We start from the raw sequence: 21,447 nt of genomic DNA, 5'->3' as shown, positions 1-21,447 counted from the left end.
AGTTCTTATCAAGCTTTTGAACAAGAGTGTCTTGTTGCGCATAACGATAATAAATTTTACTATTTTGCTGATTTTATTGAAATGTGCTATAAACATATATATATATATGTTTATATATATATATATATATATATATATATATATATATATATATATATATATATATATATATATATATATATATATATATATATACATGGCAATAAAGAATGAGAAAGAGATATTTTGTATATTAAGGGTGTTGTGCTGTTGAAAAACGATTAAAAATGATTTATTTTAAACGTATATCGTTAAATTTTATTAATGTTAGAATATTTCCTGATGATAAACGCAGTACAATGCATCACTCGCAAGAAAAAAGTAACGAAAGATATGTAACCGGAGTAAATAGTTGAAAATACGCAATCTTATTTTCGTAGCAATTATTGTAGCGACTATATTAGAATCCACGTACATGAAATATTTGAAACCAACAGTGAGCAATCACGAAACGCGGCTGATTCGAGCTTCTGATTATATTTTTTAAAAAAAGTTGCTCGAATCTTAAAAGAGCCGAAGAGAGTTATATTCAAATATTACAGAGATCTGTCATCAATATATTACAGATATATTATATTTTGTCATCGGAGAGTCGACGATTATGTTGGTTCTCTAATATGTAACAATATTTTTGTTAGTGAATGTCTATTTTTTATACGCTGCTAATGTTGCTTTATACTTCACAATTGCACACTGTAAAATCAGAGTACCGCCACGCAAGCGAGAAGCGATGAGCAGCATTCGTTACTCAAAAGAAAAGCATTTCCCGTGTATTGGATAATCATTTTAAACAATTTGAATGAACTTCAATCTGTGAACTGAAAGAAATGTCTTAACGATCATATTTTATTCATCTTGAACAAGATAATAATAATCAAATACACCGATTTACATTTAAATAACTGCAAAGTAACGAAAGGTGATCATTTAGTAATCCTCCAGTTCTAGACAAAGTGTCTGAGAAAGCTTGCCACATGTCACAGTTGAGGCTTTGTGGAAAGTAATCGCATACACTGCGTTCCGTTTATGCACAAAAAATTATAATTCAACATACTGACTGTCTTCTGTGACAGTCATGTAACTACCACGAACAGCTTCAATTGCATGTGTTGACTTTTGTGCCGATTCAACAATGTATCACATCTTGTATGCAATAAATATGTCTAATTCAAACCTTTCATTATTCACCCGTTTTTAACCCTAATATATCCTTGCCAAAAAATATAAATTCAATGTATGTATCTAAACTCTTAGAAAACAGTAAACTTGAGTTAGTCAATGAGAAAAAAATTATTAAAGATTTTTTGTAAACTTAAAGTAATTACGGCAATATGTTTGGCTATAATTTATTTTCAATTGCAAACAAAATTAAATCTCTACAGTAGTCTAAAAATTGTACTTCAATATGCTTGAGATATTTGCAAATTTCCACTGACGTCCAAACATTCAATATTGCTCCGTCACATAATTGCCATTTAAAATGGTCAGGAACGCTAATAATGTTTGTATATGTACTATACAACGAGCAGTAAGGAAACAATTTAGGTTTTTTTAGTATCCGCCAATTTTATACTGACACAAATTTCACACAATGAGTTACAATTCATAGATCTGCAAGATAAGAATAACAATTAACCATGAACAGTAATAACCCGTGGTACCGCAGTATGTGTACGAAGAATCACAGACGTCGATTCCCAGTACTTACAGTAGGTTTAATTTTTTTGCACATTCACCGTGAAAAATTATCAACTTGGCATTACACAGATTCGCATATGTGCATCAGGAATCTACGAAAACGGATTGAGCTTTCAAGTATTACCGCGCTTACCTCGAGCGGGTTATGCAAAAAGGAATACAGGAACACCGTTCAGAACAAGTGCAGGTCTTTGCTAACAAGACGTTGGTTTTCAGTCGCGTATAGCTTTCGGCGTAAGAAACACCAATTGGCGGTGATCCTGTTCGTTGGAGTAAGTGGAGATAAAAATTCCTGAAAGAGATACTTTGCGCTCCATATAGCAGTGACCTAGATACCAATTAATCGCAAGTGACTTTGGAAGCAACTTGTTAGGGCTCGATTCTGAAAAAATTATTCCTTGGATATTACAATTGACTTGATATATCTGAGTTGGATTTGATAAAAAAATTGTGTTTTGAATAGTTGATTTTTAAATATGGGTCAAGGAGAGAGTACGCTGACCCATGAATCGTAAGTGAATGCCATTTAAAAATTACCTAGCATATTTTGTAATCTTTTTTATACCCATAACTATTGTCATGGTACACAAACTTATTTAAATTGTTTACAATAGTTTTAGAAACGCATCTAAATATTACAATTCAATTTATACCTGTTTAAATCACATAGTTTTATCGTTTGATACATATTTATAAATAATGATCAATTTAAAAATGGCACCAAATGCAATTGTTTCATTATTGTAAGTTGTATAATCAAGGTGCGCAAGTTAACTTTCACAATGTACTTTCACCATCATAAAACGTGATTCTTGAAAAGCTACAGTAACAGAAATTGTAAAAAATTCCGTCATATATAAGAGAACATATATAATGAATAGGTCTATTATTTTTCAAAATAAGTTGTTTTTATTATCCTATAATAATAGAAAATTGAAAAATTATGATCGAAAAAAATGAAAATATCTGATATTAGCACATAACTATGAAAATGTTACTTTGTATCTTCACGTGTACATTGGAACATCTTATTAAATATCATTGAAACCACTAACATCCTTCTGTACTTACTATGGTTCCATGTATAATTTCTTTAACGATGTCTCGTTTTGTTTCATGTATGTAGAAGTATCCTTTTGCGTCATTAATCATAATAAGATAGTTATTAAACTCTTCGACATAACCGGATTATGGAACGTTGACGACAAATTTTTGTATTAATTTAATTTTGTCTAATAACCAAAAATTTATTATTTCTAGATTAAGCGAACTAAAATTGATTGAAGATGATGACATGAACGTACAAGTAACAATTAATAATATAATGTATAAAGGTAATAATTATAATAAACATATCTAATTATTTCTCATCAAGTTTTTTGATAACAAATAAAATAAAATCATTTATATGCATTAGTTTCCCCGGAAGTACCATCGGGAACCTCATTAAATACTTTTATACGAGATTATGCAAAACTTAAGGGAACTAAAGCAATGTGTCATGAAGGAGGATGCGGTTCTTGTATTGTAGCTGCAGAAATGAACGGACATTTAATGTCTGTAAATTCTTGTCTCGTTCCAATATTCATCTGCGATGGGTGAGATTTAATGGATAAATATAGTTATACACTCTATTATAAACAAGTTTTTACAATATTTTGCGCTGGTTAATTGTGTAAAAAATGAATTTTTGATTTTATGATGTATAGGTGGAAAATTACAACGATAGAAGGATTAGGAAATAAACAAGTCGGCTACCACACTTTGCAGGCAGCTTTGGCCGAGATGAATGGATCTCAGTGTGGTTTTTGTTCAGGGGGATGGATAATGAACATGCATAGGTATGTATCTCATTTTTTAAATGATAAATTAATAGAATAAATAAAAATAACTATTATTTTTAGCTTAATTCAAAATGGCAAAATGACTATGAAGGAAATTGAGAATTCTTTCGCGAGTAATATTTGTCGTTGTACTGGCTATAGGCCCATTTTAGATACTTTCAAAAGCTTTGCAAGCGATGCGCCACCTGCGATGAAAGATCAAATCAAAGATATCGAGGTAATTATATCGTAATAAAATAATTCTTAATTATTTTAAAAGTTTTAAATTTTACTTAAAATATTTTAAGGATCTGCACAACGTAAGAAAATCATGTACCAATTGTCCAAAAAAGACATGCAAAGGTACTTGTCAAGATTTAGAAATCATTTACAAATCCAGCATTCCAAGATCTTTAGAATTAGAGTTGCACGATTCTGTAAAATTTCATAAGGTTCTAGATATAGAAGGTATATTTGCTGTATTTGAAAAACATCCAAATTCAACTTATGTAATGAACGGAGGCAATACCGCTCATGGTAATTATACCAAAAAATATATAAATTACATATATTTATATATATTCATAAAAACTTTGCGTAGGTGTCTACCGTCTCAAAAAGCGACAGGTGTACATTGATATTAACAATGTGGCAGATCTGCATAAAATCGAAAAGACGAAAGAAAGCTTAATCTTGGGTGCTAATGTCACTCTATCTATGATGAAAGCTACTTGTGAGAAATATATGACTGAGCCTGGATTCGAGTATCTTAAGAAACTGGCTAGACACATTGATCTTGTTGCAAGCATACCTATAAGAAATGTAAGTTGGATATAAACTTAGGTATACATTTTATGTATCTAAAATAAAGTATTGTGACAAATTTGTATGTTTGCGTGTATAGATTGGAACTATAGCAGGCAATTTGATGATCAAAAATCAATATCATGAATTTCCATCGGATATCTTTTTAATACTAGAAACTGCCGGAGCACAAGTCCATGTTTGTATGTAACTTATAGCGATAAGAACTATTAGTAAATATAGTGCTTTATATGTGTATGTTTATAATAAAATATATATTTATAGTGGATTTACCAGGCTCTAAAAACAGCCTAAACCTACGAGAATTCCTGCAAATAAAAATGAACAAAAAAATATTGTACAGCATCGTCATCCCAGCTTTAGGTAAAGAATACATGTATAAAAGTTACAAGGTAAATTTTGTTTACATAGCGTTCACATAATTGCATTGTCGTACTTTTAATTCAAATATAACCCTTTTCCATTTAATGCTGAATTCATCTTGTTTGGTGAAATGCAAAAAGGTTATGCCTAGAGCGCAAAATGCCCATGCCCTCGTTAATGCTGGCTTTCTTTTTAAACTGGATAATACAGGGAAAGTGTTAGAAAAGCCAAACATATTGTTCGGTGGAATCAGACCAGATTTCGTAAGTAATCAATTTAATCAAAGATTTTAACTAAATCAATGTTTACTATTGACTTATTACAGCTCCACGCATCAAATACAGAACAATATTTACTAGACAAAAATCTTTTCAATGCGAAAGTTATGGAAAAGGCTCTTAGCACTCTCTATTCAGAGCTTAACCCTGATCACGTTTTACCAGATTATTCACCGGAATTTCGGAGGCTTCTTGCTGTTGGTTTGCTTTACAAGGTATGACATTTCTAAAACCTTCATTTTGTAGACCATTTTTTTATAAATAACTAATTTGCTTGATATAATGACTCCTGATATAGTACATTTTGAACCTGAATCCAAATAAAGCAAGCCCTAGAATAAAAAGTGGTGGTACATTATTACAACGAGAACTGTCATCTGGAAAACAAGAATTTAATACAGATCGTACAACGTGGCCTGTAAATGAGCCTATAAACAAAATAGGAGCGATACATCAAACGTCAGGAGAGGGCGAATACATTAATGACATTATAATCAGAAATGATGAAGTCTTCTGTGCACTCACACTAGCAGAAGCTCCTGGAACAATTGAAAAAATCGATTTTGAAGGAACCATGGTACTTCATAACTTAACTATTTAAATTAGTATCTTTTAGGATGATAATCTGATGCTAGTTTTCTTGTTCATTTTTCTAGGAGATAGATGGCGTAATAGCTTATTTTACTGCAAAGGATATTCCGGGAAAAAATACGTTCATCAATTCTATGCACAAGTATTTATTTTTGGAAATAGACGAAGAAGTGCGTTTTATCAGTCGAAAGCTAAACTTTCAAAATACAATACTAAACAAATTTAATTATTTTTCAGCTTTTTGCTGATAAAGAAGTAATGTACGCTGGCCAGCCTTATGGAATGATAGTTGCAAAAACTCAGAACATAGCTCAATATGCAGCTTCTAAGGTGAAAATCGTGTATCCCAATGGTCCGAGGAGAAAACCCATGATTACCGTACACGACGTAATAGCCAGTAACGATAAAACGCGGATAATGAAAGTAGTGGATTGGCCTGCAAAGCAACCAGCGGGTATTTAAATCATACATTCAGAGCTGCGTCTTGTATAACCGTGTATTTATCATCATTGCTTAAGAAACGTTAACTTTACTGACCATCAATTTTTCCAAAGGCAACGATGTAAAACATAAAATAGAGGGGACGGTCCAGTGCGGACCACAGTACCACTTTTCCATGGAGACTCAGACATGCGTATGTGTACCTATTGAGGATGGCATGGACGTTTACTCGTCCACACAGTGGATGGACCTGAATCAAACGAATATCGCTGCAGTACTCGCGGTTCCTATAAACAGGTTTGCAACAACTCTGCGAACGATAACTTTCGAATTTTTATTAAATCAACGTATTCAAAGTCGTTTTATCCCGCAGTATAAACCTCAAAGTCAGAAGACTCGGTGGCTCGTACGGATGCAAAATATCTCGTTCTTGTCTAGCAGCATGCGCTTGTGCTCTCGCTTGTCACAAGCTCAATCGACCAGCTCGGTTGGTAATGTCCATCGAAGACAACATGCGTTCAATCGGCAAGCGTGTGCCTGCTTACATGGAATACGAAGTGAGCACTAACGATGAGGGCAAAATTCAACAACTCAATGGAACTTATTACGGAAACGTTGGCTGTTCGTTTAATGAAACGCACTCCATAGTTGCGATCTATCATTTTTACAACTGTTACGATCCTGCGAGCTGGAACATGATCGGTAACGACGTTAAGACTGATTTGCCGTCAAACACGTGGTGCAGAGCTCCTGGTGAGAATAAAACGATAAGAGAACGCATTTAATTTTTAATTTTTGAGTGTAATGCAAAACTAGTAGGAATTTTATCGTTTAGGCGCTGCTGAAGGAGTGGCAATGGTAGAGCAAATTATGGAAAAAATTGCTAGGATAACTGGAAAAGATCCACTTGATATCCGAATGATTAACATGAACGATGCTGATAAAGCAATTTTGACACCTATGATTGACGAACTGAAGAAATCTTCAGATTATGAAAAGAGAGTGAAAGATGTTGATAAATTCAATAGCGTAAGAAAAAATACGATCAATCGTAACAATTACACTGAACTGGTTATTTTATAGATTCATGTTGACAAATTACATTTTCGCAGGAAAATCGCTGGAAAAAGCGGGGAATTTCATTGGTACCAATGAAATATCCATTCTCCGTTTACGGACAGTTTCATTCATTGGTTTCTATCTATGCACGAGATGGTACCGTTTCAATTTCGCATGCTGGTATTGAAATGGGTCAAGGACTTCACACGAAGGCACGCGTTATCAGTTTTGTATTAAGATATATACTCTCAATATGTTAATCAATGTGAATTAATTTTTACGCTATTTATATAGGTTGCCCAAGTAGCAGCATATACTTTGGGAATCGACTTAAAAATGATAAGCGTCAAACCAAGTACTAACTTAACTACGCCGAATAGCTATGTCACTGGTGGTAGCCTTGGAAGCGATGTTTGCGGATATGTAAGTTTTACTTGCTATATTTTTGTTAGATATATTTATTAAATGAAATGTTTACTGTATATTTTTATTAAGGCTACGCAACAAGCATGCAAAATACTTTTGGAAAGACTCAAGCCGATCAAGGAAATGCTAGGGGGAAATCCCTCGTGGCAGGAATTAATACTAACAGCCCATGCTAAAAATGTCGATTTGTGCGCTTCGTTTATGTATGTAAAATCAAAGCCAACACAATCATGGTTCCAAACAAAATGCTGTATATAAATTTTTACTTCTTATCAGGTTCACAGCGGAGCAAGATATCAAGTCATATCCAGTCTATGGGGCAACGGTATCCGAGGTCGAGATTGACGTACTAACGGGTCAGCATTTGATTCGTAGAGTGGATATCTTGGAAGATACAGGAGTAAGCTTGAGTCCGAAAATTGACATTGGTCAAGTGGAAGGGGCGTTTATCATGGGGATCGGTTATTGGACCTGTGAAGACTTAATTTACGACCCCGAGACCGGAGCTTTGACTAATTACAGAACTTGGGTAGGAATTCTCATTTTTGTAATTCTCTTTACTAAGGCTGTATATACAAAATCAAAATATAACTAACTGGTATTTTGATACTTCAAAGAATTACAAAGTGCCGGGGGCAAAGGACATACCTATAGATTTCAGAGTTTCATTTGGACGCAACACGCCAAATCCTCTTGGAATTCTTCGATCAAAGAGTCAGTATCGATAATCATATAGTCCATGAGGCAACAACGTGGTTTTTATAACATACCAATAACGATCCATTCCTTTTATACAGCAACTGGTGAACCACCTTTTTGTATGAGCTGCTCCGTTCCCATTGCGATACGTCATGCTATAGATTCTGCTCGAGCAGACGCTGGAAATAAAGACCACTGGTACCAGTTAGGTTGGTGAAAACTCTAAAAACGTTTACTTACACAATAATAATGTGTAAACTTAATATTAATTTTCTTTCAGATAACGCAGTTACTGTAGAGAAGATTTTACTCAACTGTCTTACTTCAGTGGACGCAATGATGTTTTAGAAATTATTTAATTTACCAATTTTCTTTTTTTAACAGATATTTACGGGAATAACATTAATGATGTACATTTAATAAAGTATTATTTATAAATGATCGTATGCAGTACCTTTGATAAACCTTGCCTTAATTGCTGGTCCTTATATGTCTGTTCTAATCTATCGTTGACTGTTGACGAAATTTTGTTTTTTGCTTGAAGTGAAAATAGTTACACTTACTGTTTACCAAGTTCACAGGAGTCATGTAAAATAAAGTTCCGCCCGAGTTAGGCTAAGGATTCATATTTTAGTTATTTAATAACAAAAATAAAGTCATTAATATCTAAATTTTATTGACCTGCGAAATAAATTCTTTTTCAATAATAATAATATTTCTGAACAATAAACATGGTGGCCGATAACTCCTTACCGGAAAAATCCTCCATTGATCACAGTCTTGGCGAAAATGTTAGCAAGATTATCAGTAATTTTGATGTAAGTTAAGGGGAAATCTTTATTTAAAATGTGTTTTTCTAAATATCACGATTTATAACAGAAGATTAGATTTTGATATGGAAATTATTTAGGTTAGCCAGTCTAGTTCATCTTCAGACGAAAGTTCAAAATCAAGGTTGGATAATGATAGTCGCAAGGATAAATCGTACGATACCAGCGCGAAGGACGAATCCAATGACGAAAATAGGCAGCTCAACAACACGTATTTGTGTTACAAATCCGATGCCCAAGGCGATTTCGTTGAAAATGCAGCTCTAGAAAAAGAAGAAGAAGCAAAAGATCTTATAACTTCAATAATGAGCAAAAGGAGTTCACCCGCAAAATCTACACCAAGAAAACGCCGAAATGTTTTTAGTTTGACAAGTGATTTCGATGAATGCGATTGGAATTCCGAGTTGGGCTCAAAAATAGGTAATGAACATTTAACTTTGTATATTTTAGCATTGTCATACTAGATCGATATCACCAACACTCGAAAACATATGAGTATATTGAAGCCTATTAGCTAAAAAGTCATTTTCAAAATTAAAAAAGTTACGAAATGAATGCCTTAGTTATCTTGCTTAATCAAATTTAGAAACTTTGACGGTGGACGAGTCAAGGTTAGCAGACCATGACACCGATGAATCCTTGTTTGTAAGGATAAGGAATTACTTGGCTGAGTATCAAGAGCTGCGTGGAACGTCGCGCGAAGAGTACACATTTTCCACTTTAATCAAGGTTATGGGCCAAGCTACCGGACGTTGTTTGTTTGCGCTGTTCTACGTTTTTCTCAACATTGCGCCTGTTTTAGAGGTAACCAAATTATCCAAATTATGTGAAAACGATTTTAAAATTCACGAAATTTCAGGTATTTCTTCATATCTTGAGATTTATTCTCGACAAAGTAATCGATATTAAATCTACAACTGATGTCCAACAATTCATTGTTAAGAATGCTATATTTGTTTTTCAACTGGCGAGTATTTACGTCTGTTTGATTTTTATTTTTGGTTTCATCATTTCCCCATTTATAAGAATGGCTTTTGGGATTCTCTTAAAGATAATGTTGTATGATTGAATCCTTATTTCGATTGAAAATTCTGTTACACTCTTGAAAGTGAAATGTAATACCTTCGAATTCGAAATTAAAGTATAATGCTTAAAAAATGTTTCATTTACAAAATTAGGTGGTTCATTTTATTTATTACATATCGATTTATAATTTACTTACAATCATCTCTTTGATCAACAAGTAGTAATTTAGTAATATACTACCTGTTTTTTCATAGTTATAATAGTTTTGCATTGGTCGCTTCGTACAGAAATTAATCATTTTGTCTCAGAGACTAATTATACATAAGTATAATTATACTTATGTATAGAAATGAAATTATAATTATGATTATGATCGACAGATTAATTTCTTACATTTTTCTATCATATTATTACATAGTGGGATTGTAATTACAAAATGTAAGTTATATAAACAACTTATATGATCACTCGTTACTATATATACTAAAGTGTTACAAAAGTAACTCAAACTCTTTATGTTATTCCAAATTTTAGTAACTTACGTAACTTATATCCAAACGGCGTACATTTATGACTATACATATATTTTGATATAAAAGAGAATGAATCAGACAATTTGATTTTACTGCAAGGCATTTTTGGTTCACTTGATATTGAAATACCTAAATAAAGAACTGTCTCATAGAAATTTAGTTTATCTGAGTACTTTAAATACGCTTGCAATAATATTTTATTCTCATAAATGCACGATATGGACATATTATATATTTATAAGAATTATTTTTATTATACATATATATATATACTTATATATATATATATATATATATATATATATATATATATATATATATATATATATATATATATATACTTTTAAGTTTATATATAAGAGCATAAATATTTGAAAAAATACAATCCAGCTGCCAGAAGGAAATAAAAGAAGTCATTGAATAAGAAACAGTTAAAAACTAAAAATAGTTATAATATACATTATATCAACGAAAATGTATTTCCTTATCTACGATAATGTGTTGTGTTATTGCGCCTGTGCAAAAGAACCTGTATTATTGTAAACAAATCATAAGGTTAAAAAAGATAAAATGTTAAATGCAATTATTTACTCTTGAACAATGTCAAAGAGATAAAATATTGTACTCTTGCAATTATTTATGCACTTTTAAAATGTTCAAATGTTATGCATACATGCGAAGTAAATACTATGAAAAGCACCTATTATACATATTTTTTTCTTTAAATTATCATACAGCGTTAAAATTCAGATGCCCTAATGAATATTTTTAATTGTTGTTGTTTATTTTTAATAGAAAACATTCATTTTTTAATTCGGTAGATAAATTTAATGTATCAAAGAAATATAAATTGACGTGATCTCTATAACTTCGTTAGTCATCAGTCAGGCTCGCTTTGTATGCCACTGCTTAAGTAAGCCTCTTTGCTTTGCGGCAAACAAAAGTGTGTTTTATGACTGATGTAACTCTTTGTAGACAAGCGATTTTACATTTATTTCATGTCATAGAGACCGAAGGATTCTGTTATAAATCAGGTTTTGTAAAGTGAAAAAACTGCGAAAGGAAATTTTCGATTTTCAACCCCAGTACAGTCATGTGCACTGATAAAACAAAAATACAATATTATCAACTCTAAAAATAAATCTCTATTTGCAATTATAAACCTATCATCTATTGCTACGTGCACATCTAAAATATTCTCATAAGCTTAGAAGATGACGATGATTATGATGGTAAAAATTTAATTCATAAAGTAATACAAAATTTTATTTACGAAAATACATAAAAAGTTTTTTAAAGGTACAAATGCGCGAAACCTTCAATGAATTCAAAGGTCAACTTTATAAGTTTTTGATAAGCAACGGTAACGGCTGCAATTCTTCGTCATTCACTAGTTTTCACGATCAAACTATAAATAATAATCATAATTATTTAGATGCGCAGTTTAAAGTTGGAATAAGTTTAATTTACCCCAACAGTTTTCAAATAAAGATTATCCATTTAACTTAATTAATTTTTTAAAATTAATTATAGATTCTACAGTACAGTAGTATACAGTAACTATATATGTAGATATATAGTTATTATATATTGCCTCTTTCTCGTGTTGATAGAATAACTATGATTAATTGAGCAGATTTTGTTTGCAAATCAAAATGCTTCATTTTATAAAAAATCTGATGAACTATTATTGAATAATCAGTGAAGTATTTTTTTTGAAAAATACTCATTATTGAATCCTCCAATTTGTGATCTTGACAAAGTTTTTTGTGTAATTTTGACTTTTTCAATTTAACAAACTGTTTTTAAATCTTAACCAGACATTTAAAACTCTATTTTTTGATTTGATTTTTCATTGCCATTTAACAGTTTGTATCCACATACCAAGCGAACGTTCGATTTAAAGAGTAAATCTCTCATTCCGAAAGATTCTGAAAATAGAAAAACAAAAATCAATCTCTCATCTCCTTTAGTACGCTGCTGCAAACATTGCAAAAAGAATCGAGAACACGATGATTTTAGACAAGTGAGGCGAGTAGGCTGCAGACCAGCCACACTCGAGATCAGACTTGAGGGACTCCGCAACGGACACATTGTTCTTGTTGACGCAAAAGCTTTCGCGTAGATCGTCGTCCCAGCCGTTGTCCCAGCAGTCGTACTCGCTTCCTTCTTCTCGCTCGTAATTGTTCAATTCCGTATGAGAATTGCAGCGATCCTCTTGATACTGTCTATGCTTTCTTTGCCACATTTCGATCCAGCTAATACAAAGAGCCACCGATTAATACTCTCGTTTCAATTGTATGCTTATTAATTGTGCACTAACTCACCCAATATCGCAATCGCAATTCATGTGACTGCCTCGCATTCGAAGCCTCAGCAAAAACCGCTTTCCTGGCACCCCAGGCTTGTAGCCATCTGAGGGATTGTGCAAAGTCCGAATCTCGTTGTCCCGAAGCTCTATCGTCACGTTCCTCACGAGCTCCGCGTGTTTGAACATTTCCGATGGCACGTTGCTGACACTCGTGTTGTACAAGCTGAAGTGCAGGTGGGGGTTTCTCATCCCCTAAACACAAAAACAACGTATAGATTTCGTTTGTTATTATATTTTTTTAAGAAGTTCTTCGGCACTGCGCGTGTATGACACTTAAATTAGCTTAAGCAATTATCTTACATGTAAGACTTCCGAGTGGATGTTTTTCAATGCTCGACCGCTGAACGTGAAATTGTAGAGTTTCACAGGGAAACGGCCCTTCATTTCTTTCTCCAGGTTTGTCTCGTTTTGTACCTGAATACCCAAATATTACGATTCGTCAAGTCAGTTGTCAAACCCCAAATAATTGGACTTATCAAGTCTTATTTGTTGCATATTATTTTTCTTAAATCAGTTTTGACCTTTTGACATTAATTACAAATGCAAATTGAAATCCGATTTCAACAAAATATTATTGATTACGTAATAGGATTAACTTTTCTTCTACCGTCTATAGTAGTCTTTTTTCTGAAAATATTTTGCTTACATCAATGAACAAGTGCCTCAGACCATGGTTATACTCCAGAAGATTCGGGAAATTGAAGTTTTTAACTCCAGTGTAAGCAGTACATAATAGGCTTCTAAGTTTAGTAGCTTTGCACAAAGCTCCAGCCTATTGAAACAAAAAAATTGTCGTGTCAACAAAATGTGCTTACATTGTGCTACTTATTATAAATTATGAAAAAGGAAAATGGAAACAAACCTCAAAAGTAGAAAGCGAAAGACGGCGTATATCTAGCAGTTCGAGAGTATCCGCAATTCCGAGAAAACTCGTGTTCGTGATTATCGTAATAGGATTGTAGGCGATGTTAAACATCCGCAAGTTCGGCAAAGCATGAGTAATAAGTGGAACGACGGTCAGATCGTTGTGACTCAAGTCCAGTAAATGAAGACTCGTCAAGTTCGACGCCATCTCCGCGGGTACCGATGCCAGCTCATTCTGTGCCAGGTGAAGCCTTTGCAGTCGATGGAATGGAAGCTCCGGAACCTAAATATCACAAGGGAAAAGAAACGAACGCTATAGTCGGTGACCTGTTTTCATTAACTATCGGCGCACAAGTAGAATACATCAGATGGTAGAGCTGGTATTATGAATTTAAGTATATAGTACCAGACTTAAAAATCGCCAATCAATAAATGGTTATTTTATCAACAAGAATTAATCATCGTTCTTAAAAACGCAAAGATAAATTATTATTTTCAATTTTATTCTAAACATACCGACAGTAAAGAAATGTTGCTCAATCCAAGAAATAGTAGAGAATCCTCTAAACCATGGAAAGTTCTTCCTCGTGGCTCAAGTATAAGTTGTTTGTTGTGACTCAAATCAAGATACGATAACTGTGGCAAATCAGAGAAAACGCCGTCGTCAAGCCTGACGAGTCGATTGTAGGACAAATCAAGCCAGGTCAAACCCTACAAATTCATCAATTGAAAAAATAAGAACACAATCAATACAGAAATTAGGTTATCGTTTGTAATGCAATAGTGACATATATTTTTCCTACAAACTGAATAATCATTGTAAATCGTGTTCTATGTTTACAAAAAAAAGTATAGTCAACATCCATATAATGGTAGCAAAAATAAATAAAAATATCGCAAATGTGAGGTATCGAGTGCACGTGATGCAGATTTACTAAGGTCAATTAGCTTATCGCATTAGCGAAATGTCCACGTTCGTCGAATCCAATGAAGCGAAATTTACCGAGCAAAGTAGAAACATATCCAACCTAGTCTAATTAGCCACTAATCAGATTCAAACCGCGTGTTCTAGGAAATAACTAAAATTAGGTCTACAGTTAATATATATATATATATATATATATATATGGAAGTATATTTATATATTGTGAGTCTATTGCTCGTTTAAAATTACAAAAATGTTAAACTGACTCTATCGGTCTATACGAGCACAATTAATTTTGAAATAATAGGTTATGACACTGTTTATTCTCAAAATTTGAGATCTTGAACATGCATACCCTTCAAAAATAAATAAAAATCTCAGCGTTACGCCCCACCGTCAGATTGGACTCCTCAGTAAGGATCTGACGGCTTCCTTAGACGTCTGCCGCCTTGTCAAGTCGCGGCCTTTAAGTAGCCCGCGTCTCCGTTATCTCTTTCGAGAAAGAGAAAAAGAAGACTTAGCCATCTAATAGACACAATTTTCAACCAAGTGTCAAAATACAGTTAATATATATATATATATATATATATATATATATATATATATATATATATACACATATATATGGAAGTATATTTATATATTGTGAGTCTATTGCTCGTTTAAAATTACAAAAATGTTAAAATGACTCTATCGGTCTACTTAAAGGCCGCGACTTGACAAGGCGGCAGGCGTCTAAGGAAGCCGTCAGATCCTTACTGAGGAGTCCAATCTGACGGTGGGGCGAAACGCTGAGATTTTTATTTATTTTTGAAAGGTATGCCTGTTCAAGATCTCAAATTTTGAGAATAAACAGTGTCATAGCCTATTATTTCAAAATTAATTGTGCTCGTATAGAACGATAGAGTCATTTTAACATTTTTTTAAAATTAGGTCTACCTATATTTCCACTTATAACCAAAACGCTTCCACAACGTTCCGCAATAATTAAAATGTGATCTCAATGATTGTATCAGTAATAACATAACAAGAAATGAAAATATTTACCTTCATTCTAAAAATAGCGTCTGTGTTATGCACTCCGGATAAGAAATTCCAAGACAAATCCAGTATGGAAAGACTGGCAGCAGCCGTCATCGACATTGTCTTAATCGGAAGTCTCATAAACTGATTATGGGATAGATCGAGACTCTCGATACTTGCATCCATAAACAAATTATCGGCAAGAGTTCGAAGTCTGTTGTGCGACAAGTCGACGATACGTAATTTCTTCAAAGGTCTAAATGACTCAGCTGGTATGTCCATGATATTATTATGAGAAAATTTGAGTACTTGTAGATTCTTCGTCTCCCTGAAGCAATCGAAGTCGATTTCCATGAGATCGTTGTAGCTAAGGTCGAGCCACTGGAGATGCGGCATGTTCCCGAATACGCCTTGAGTCACATTGTTCAGCTCGTTATGCGAGAGATACAAGTGAGTCAAGGAGTACTCGACAGGCTTAAAGTAGTAACGCATTATTTCTGTGATATTGTTGAAGCTAAAGTCCAGCACTTTGATGTTGGATTGCATCATTCCACCCACTGAAATAGTATGATCGATTCTTTAAAAATACTATTGCATGAGAAAAATGTGTCCACGAAAATAGAACTTACTGTTATTTGTTGATGAGGATGCTGCAGAAGAGCTGTTGATTGATAACCGGTGAATCTCGTTGTGACTCGCGTTAACTTTGAATGATGACAGTGTACCGACTTGATCAAAGGATGCAAAGTCAAACTCGAACAAATCATTGTATGCTAGATCCAAAAATTCCAAGTCAGGCAAATTCTAAACAGAAACATACAGTGCTTGATTATAATAGCAGATGATACTTCAAAAAAATTTGTAAATAATTTTTGGTTCATACCTGGAAAGCTTCATCCTGAATGTTCTTAATTTTATTTCCCCTTAAGTTGATGTATTTCAAACGATTCATATTCATGAATGCGCGACGTTCAATGTTACTTATAGAATTATCTTCAAGATTTATAGTGCTCATCATATGCAAATCAACGAAGGTATGCGTAGCTAAGCTGCCAATTTTGTTGTAGCCGAAGTTTACTTCCTCCAAAGCTGAATGTATGTCGCCCTAAAATTGAAAGATGAATAGTAGCGCAAAATAGTATATATTATGCAACGGGTACATAAAGACTGCATTTTCAAAATTCGTTACAGCACGAGCCTTCGGCTCGTGCTGTAAACTCTCGTTTTGAAAATGCAGTCTTTATATACAAGTTACATACGATATTTTATGCCGCGAGAGCCGAAAATTCACATTAAAGTTGTGATTTTGAGGTTAGAGTGGTATAAATGCTATTAATTACAATTATTTATGTGGATTTAATGGTATACCTGAAAAGTTCCCTTTTTGATAGAATCAATTTCATTATCTTGCAATTCTATACGTCTTATTCTCTTCAGAAAATGAAAAGACGTTTCTGGCATAGATCGAATCCGGTTATTGCTGAAGTCCATAAGTTGCAAATTTGTTAGAGATTTAAAGGGTTTATTTGGCAATTCACTAACTGACGATGACAGACCGTGTGCAATTTTCAAACTTATCAAAGAATTTCCAACCTTCAAAGGTGTATCAGTATAATTAATCATACAGATTTATAAAGAAAGTGAACATGAGTTGTAGTAAAATTTTACCTCTGAAAAGGCATCATCCTCAATGGACGAAATAGCATTTTCCGAAAAATCTAGATATTTGATTCCTCTGACGTGTCTGAAAGCATGGTTTTTAATAGTTTGCAGATTGCTTTTTACTATTCTAAGCTCTTTGATGTCCATTCCAAACTCGAGAAAATCTTCTGGCGACAGGGTCGACCCTGGCATCCTCGATATCGCCAGGAATCGCAAATTTCGCATCTGGCGCAAATCCTGAAGCGAAATCATGCCGTTCTGCTTTCCGCTTAAATCCAGAGTGTACAACGAGTATTGAAAGCCGTTAAAAACTTCAGCTGCAGAAAAATTCAAAACTGAGATTTTTTTTCAGTAAGTGCACTACCTCGGGGCTCGAGACAAAACTCGAAGGCAGAATCATTCTTTTCTCTATGCTACGAATAATTTTCCTTCCAGTTTTATCTCGAAGCCCCACGATCTGAAACGAATTATTTAGTAAAGCGAGTAATAGTACTTGGATTGAAGGTACTGATGCGATTTTCACGGAAGATCAGAGTGCGCAAGAAATCGTACTCTTGAAACACGTGATTTGGCAAGGACGTTAGATTGTTGCCAGAGAGATCCAAGAGTTCTAGGGAAGATTCTAGACCCATGAAGTCTGGCGAATCGACTTCGTAGAGATCGCAATCGGTCAAGTAAAGCTCTCGAATCCTTGAGTCTTTGAATGCTCCTTGCTGAGTCGGGAACCAAATGTAAAAGTTCAAAATTATCAGTACTAAACCAGTTTAAACAACGTGACGCATTCTTTTATCTTACCTCGATCGTCATAATAGGATTTCCATTCAGATAAGTCCTGTTTACTTTCTGGAAGTGCTGAAAAGATCCCGGGTGCAGAGAATCGATTTGATTGTAATCAAGTCTTAGCACGTCCAAGGACATGTGGACACCTCTAATTTCCGATTCCATTTGCGAATGTATCATCTTCGAGATGCGATTGTAGCTGAGATCCAGAACTCTCATGCGCTTCAAAGCCGACAATTGGTTGTAAGGTATGCTGTTGAGCTGGTTGTCGTTGAGATACAATTGAGTCAAGTGAGCCATGCCGTCACGGAAGACAGAAGGGTCGATATCTTTCAGGCTGTTCTCGCGCAAATCGAGGTATTCCAAGTAAGCCAAGCCAGCGAACGCATCGGCTGGCAGTCTGTCGATGGAGTTTCTGCCCATCATCAAAGTCTGTAAGGAGTTCTCCAGACCGCGCCAATTGTCGGCGGCAATGTGCGAAATCTGGTTACCTAAGGGATAAACACAAGCGGCAATGTACTCCGTTAGGTCAGTATCCTGTAACTGTCCATTCATATTTGTTAGCGATTCACATCTCGGTTATGAACTTTCATCGGATATTTTCAGTGAAACATCGAGTCGCACAGTAAAAGTGTGGAGGTCGTTTACGTAATCGTCGAGTCGAAGCATAACAGTATTGAACATTCACGGCATTGCTCTGGACTTATTGTCTAAGACGCGGGTGTCGATGACTCGAGACAAAGGCGAACGGTCGAAAATTAGACAATACCTGTTAGATCAAGAAGCCGCAGCTTCTGTAGGTGCCGGAACGATTTGCTGGGCACTCTCACGAGACGGTTGTAGGGTAGTTCAAGCTCCCACAACGATCTTTCAAGCCCTAGGAACGCCTCGTCCGGTATATCCGATAGGGGATTATGCTTGATCTGCAGCTTGTACAGACCTGAGACATAAGACACATACTGCCTGCTTTATGTGATCTCAATTTTTTCGATCATCTTTTCCTATTCTTCTTCGATATCGTTTAATGTAACATGTAGGTCTGGTATCGCATCAGCGCGTACCTTAAATTTTATTCGCGAGAATGTAATGTACTTTATTTTGCTGAACAATCGTTTCATCAAATTTGGTAATGCATTACAAATCAAAATTTCTAATTAATAATAGTTAGTAATAAATTATTTCTAATGATTTTATGACTTTGAATTAACAAACCATTCACATTACAAATGACACACGAGACGTATATTTACGTACGGAATACGATACGTATACGCGCGCGTCTCCCCTAACTGCTAACTGGGTGGCGCTGCCCAAATAATGAATCAAAGTTGTTTACTGACAAAATATTTACGGTATACTCATCGTTGCTTCAAGATAGACGCATATATATATATATATATATATATATATATATATATATATATATATATATATAAAAGATGCTTGAAAAATAATTTACACAGCTTGATCAGGAACTACGCATGTCAGCACATTAATTAAATCATTAAAATAATTGCTCATCCCTTTAATCCAATAATAGTTGCAAATGTCGCTTTGACAACATCAATGAGCATTCATGCGTTCCGTCTTAATAAACGATTAACTCATAACAGTTTGCTGTCAATTGCACGCGTCATTACTCGAAAATTCTAAATAAGGAATGAGGAATCTCTTAACAATCTTTCTTTAGAACTCGAGCAAAAACATCTCTAATACAATTCTCCAGATAAAAAATTTAATCCACCAGTCAAAAATAATAAAATCACTTACCGGTATTCATGAGAAATTGCGGCTTTATCGAGCGCAGACCGTTATTCTCGAGCTGGAGCATGAATACCTTGGAGGAATTGATGGGATGAGGTATTCTGGGCATCGGTACGTTGAAACAGGTGACGATGCCGAGATCGGGTATCACCTTGGAGCACGTGCAGAGCGGATTGAAGAAACAGGGCGGGTACTGAACGGGCAGCTCGTGCATCCGGACCACCGACGTCCAGAACATCAGTATGAGCGTGATGATCATCATCGTGTAGCCGAACTTTATGAACATCAGCAGATTCTGCAAGAGCACAGCGCGAACGCGTCCACCTGCTTATTCGTTCGATTCACTTTGTGGCTGTTATCGAATTTTAGATGAGTATAAATGACAGATAAAATTTCAAAATGATAATTATATCGTTTCTTTTCGAAAACGAACGAGCTTTACCGATCAATGCTCCACGTCGGCGAGCTGTATACTATACTCCAAATCAACTTGAACTAGATGTATAGAAGCCTCGAACTAGTTCAGCGTTTCGCTGCGCTGCGGAAAAAAAAGCGAAAACAGGCTAAACCTCGAGTCGAACCAAAACCACCCCCATCGTCGCCGCGAACTCAAGCAAAACTGAACGAAGTTCGCGCACTAGCGTAAAAAAGTCCTTTTATACTTTATATTACGATCCCGCGGTTAAAAAATCGTCGCTTGTCACTCGTCGAGAAACCGTATGAAAAATAAGGATTCTGCATGAAGACAATATACACTTCCCCATTTACCATGCTGATCGAGGGCGTTCCTCACAAGAACACGTCCCTTTATCTCTCACTTTCGTTTGCGGGTGGCAATATATCGTGGAGAACTACTTAGGGCGAGTTGGCCGCGCGTAGCCGGCGGCTCTACTCTCCGCGAGCGCTAGACACTGATGTGATGCCGGCAAAGACGGACCTGCACCGGCCCGTGGATGGGAGACTCTCGCAGTGCTCTCTCTCTCTCTCTCTCTCTCTCTCTCTCTCTCTCCCTCCCGCGCTCTCAAAACTCTTTGCTAGGGCTTCCGGAGTGCGCAGACATTTACAGTGCTTCTCTTTACCCGATTATGCCCTGCGATATTCTATTAGGTCGCGGATGAAAATAGTTGCGCAAAAATGTATAAGCATGCACAGGCTATGCTATAACGACGCGAGACGCTCTCGTTATTGCGCGCGGTTTGTTACCTTAATATATTGAGACTCATCGGTGCGATGAGACAGAGAGAGAGGGATGAATTTTTAGTTGTATTTGTTGACGGATTATCTTGAGATGTGTATGGATTAATAGGCACTTTTATACTGAACGAGTCATGTTCGGTGACTGCAATTTCTGGGTGGTGAGAGATCGGTGTTGGCTTGTCGACGCTTTCTAAAAAAAATGTTGAAATCGTACGTCCCATGAAAAAATT

The 21,447-nt window shown here is 34.9% G+C and overlaps 3 protein-coding genes across 7 annotated transcripts; 2 read left to right on the top strand and 1 right to left on the bottom strand.

Annotated features, from left to right (window-relative positions):
• The first annotated feature begins 1,791 nt into the window (after positions 1-1,791).
• Positions 1,792-8,684, top strand: LOC100122636 (xanthine dehydrogenase). The gene is made up of 24 exons (XM_008218408.4): positions 1,792-2,248; positions 2,998-3,071; positions 3,155-3,335; positions 3,447-3,578; positions 3,642-3,798; positions 3,869-4,097; positions 4,162-4,382; positions 4,465-4,567; positions 4,650-4,777; positions 4,889-5,011; positions 5,074-5,241; positions 5,325-5,603; positions 5,683-5,787; positions 5,855-6,071; positions 6,172-6,355; positions 6,432-6,811; positions 6,894-7,087; positions 7,171-7,329; positions 7,412-7,540; positions 7,613-7,746; positions 7,820-8,072; positions 8,161-8,257; positions 8,341-8,451; positions 8,523-8,684. The coding sequence occupies exons 1-24, from the start codon at positions 2,214-2,216 to the stop codon at positions 8,588-8,590; spliced, it is 3,861 nt and encodes a 1,286-aa protein (XP_008216630.2). The 5' UTR covers positions 1,792-2,213; the 3' UTR covers positions 8,591-8,684.
• Positions 8,685-8,786: 102 nt separating this feature from the next.
• Positions 8,787-10,246, top strand: LOC100678079. Its single transcript, XM_003424333.3, has 4 exons — positions 8,787-9,060; positions 9,153-9,492; positions 9,659-9,876; positions 9,932-10,246. The coding sequence occupies exons 1-4, from the start codon at positions 8,974-8,976 to the stop codon at positions 10,139-10,141; spliced, it is 855 nt and encodes a 284-aa protein (XP_003424381.1). The 5' UTR covers positions 8,787-8,973; the 3' UTR covers positions 10,142-10,246.
• On the bottom strand, positions 10,233-20,964 carry LOC100122659 (chaoptin). Of its 5 annotated transcripts, none has more exons than XM_003424334.5 (17): positions 20,789-20,964; positions 20,463-20,558; positions 20,027-20,372; positions 19,026-19,196; positions 18,272-18,747; positions 17,970-18,189; positions 17,483-17,811; positions 17,183-17,407; positions 16,698-16,919; positions 16,444-16,618; positions 15,839-16,371; positions 14,383-14,577; positions 13,865-14,149; positions 13,649-13,774; positions 13,303-13,416; positions 12,959-13,194; positions 10,233-12,889 (listed from the first exon to the last, which is right to left on the bottom strand). In XM_003424334.5, the coding sequence occupies exons 3-17, from the start codon at positions 20,304-20,306 to the stop codon at positions 12,601-12,603; spliced, it is 3,876 nt and encodes a 1,291-aa protein (XP_003424382.1). In that variant the 5' UTR covers positions 20,307-20,372; positions 20,463-20,558; positions 20,789-20,964; the 3' UTR covers positions 10,233-12,600. The 5 variants fall into 5 exon arrangements, with proteins under 5 accessions (XP_003424382.1, XP_031783346.1, XP_001606268.2 ...); XM_031927486.2 differs by having other exon boundaries at positions 20,027-20,315; XM_032597751.1 differs by having other exon boundaries at positions 11,871-12,889; positions 17,483-17,793.
• Positions 20,965-21,447: the final 483 nt, after the last annotated feature.

This window comes from Nasonia vitripennis, chromosome 3, assembly GCF_009193385.2.
Source record: "Nasonia vitripennis strain AsymCx chromosome 3, Nvit_psr_1.1, whole genome shotgun sequence".
In the NCBI taxonomy this organism is placed as follows: Eukaryota; Metazoa; Arthropoda; class Insecta; order Hymenoptera; family Pteromalidae; genus Nasonia; species Nasonia vitripennis.
This window is presented reverse-complemented; position numbering and strand designations above follow the sequence as displayed.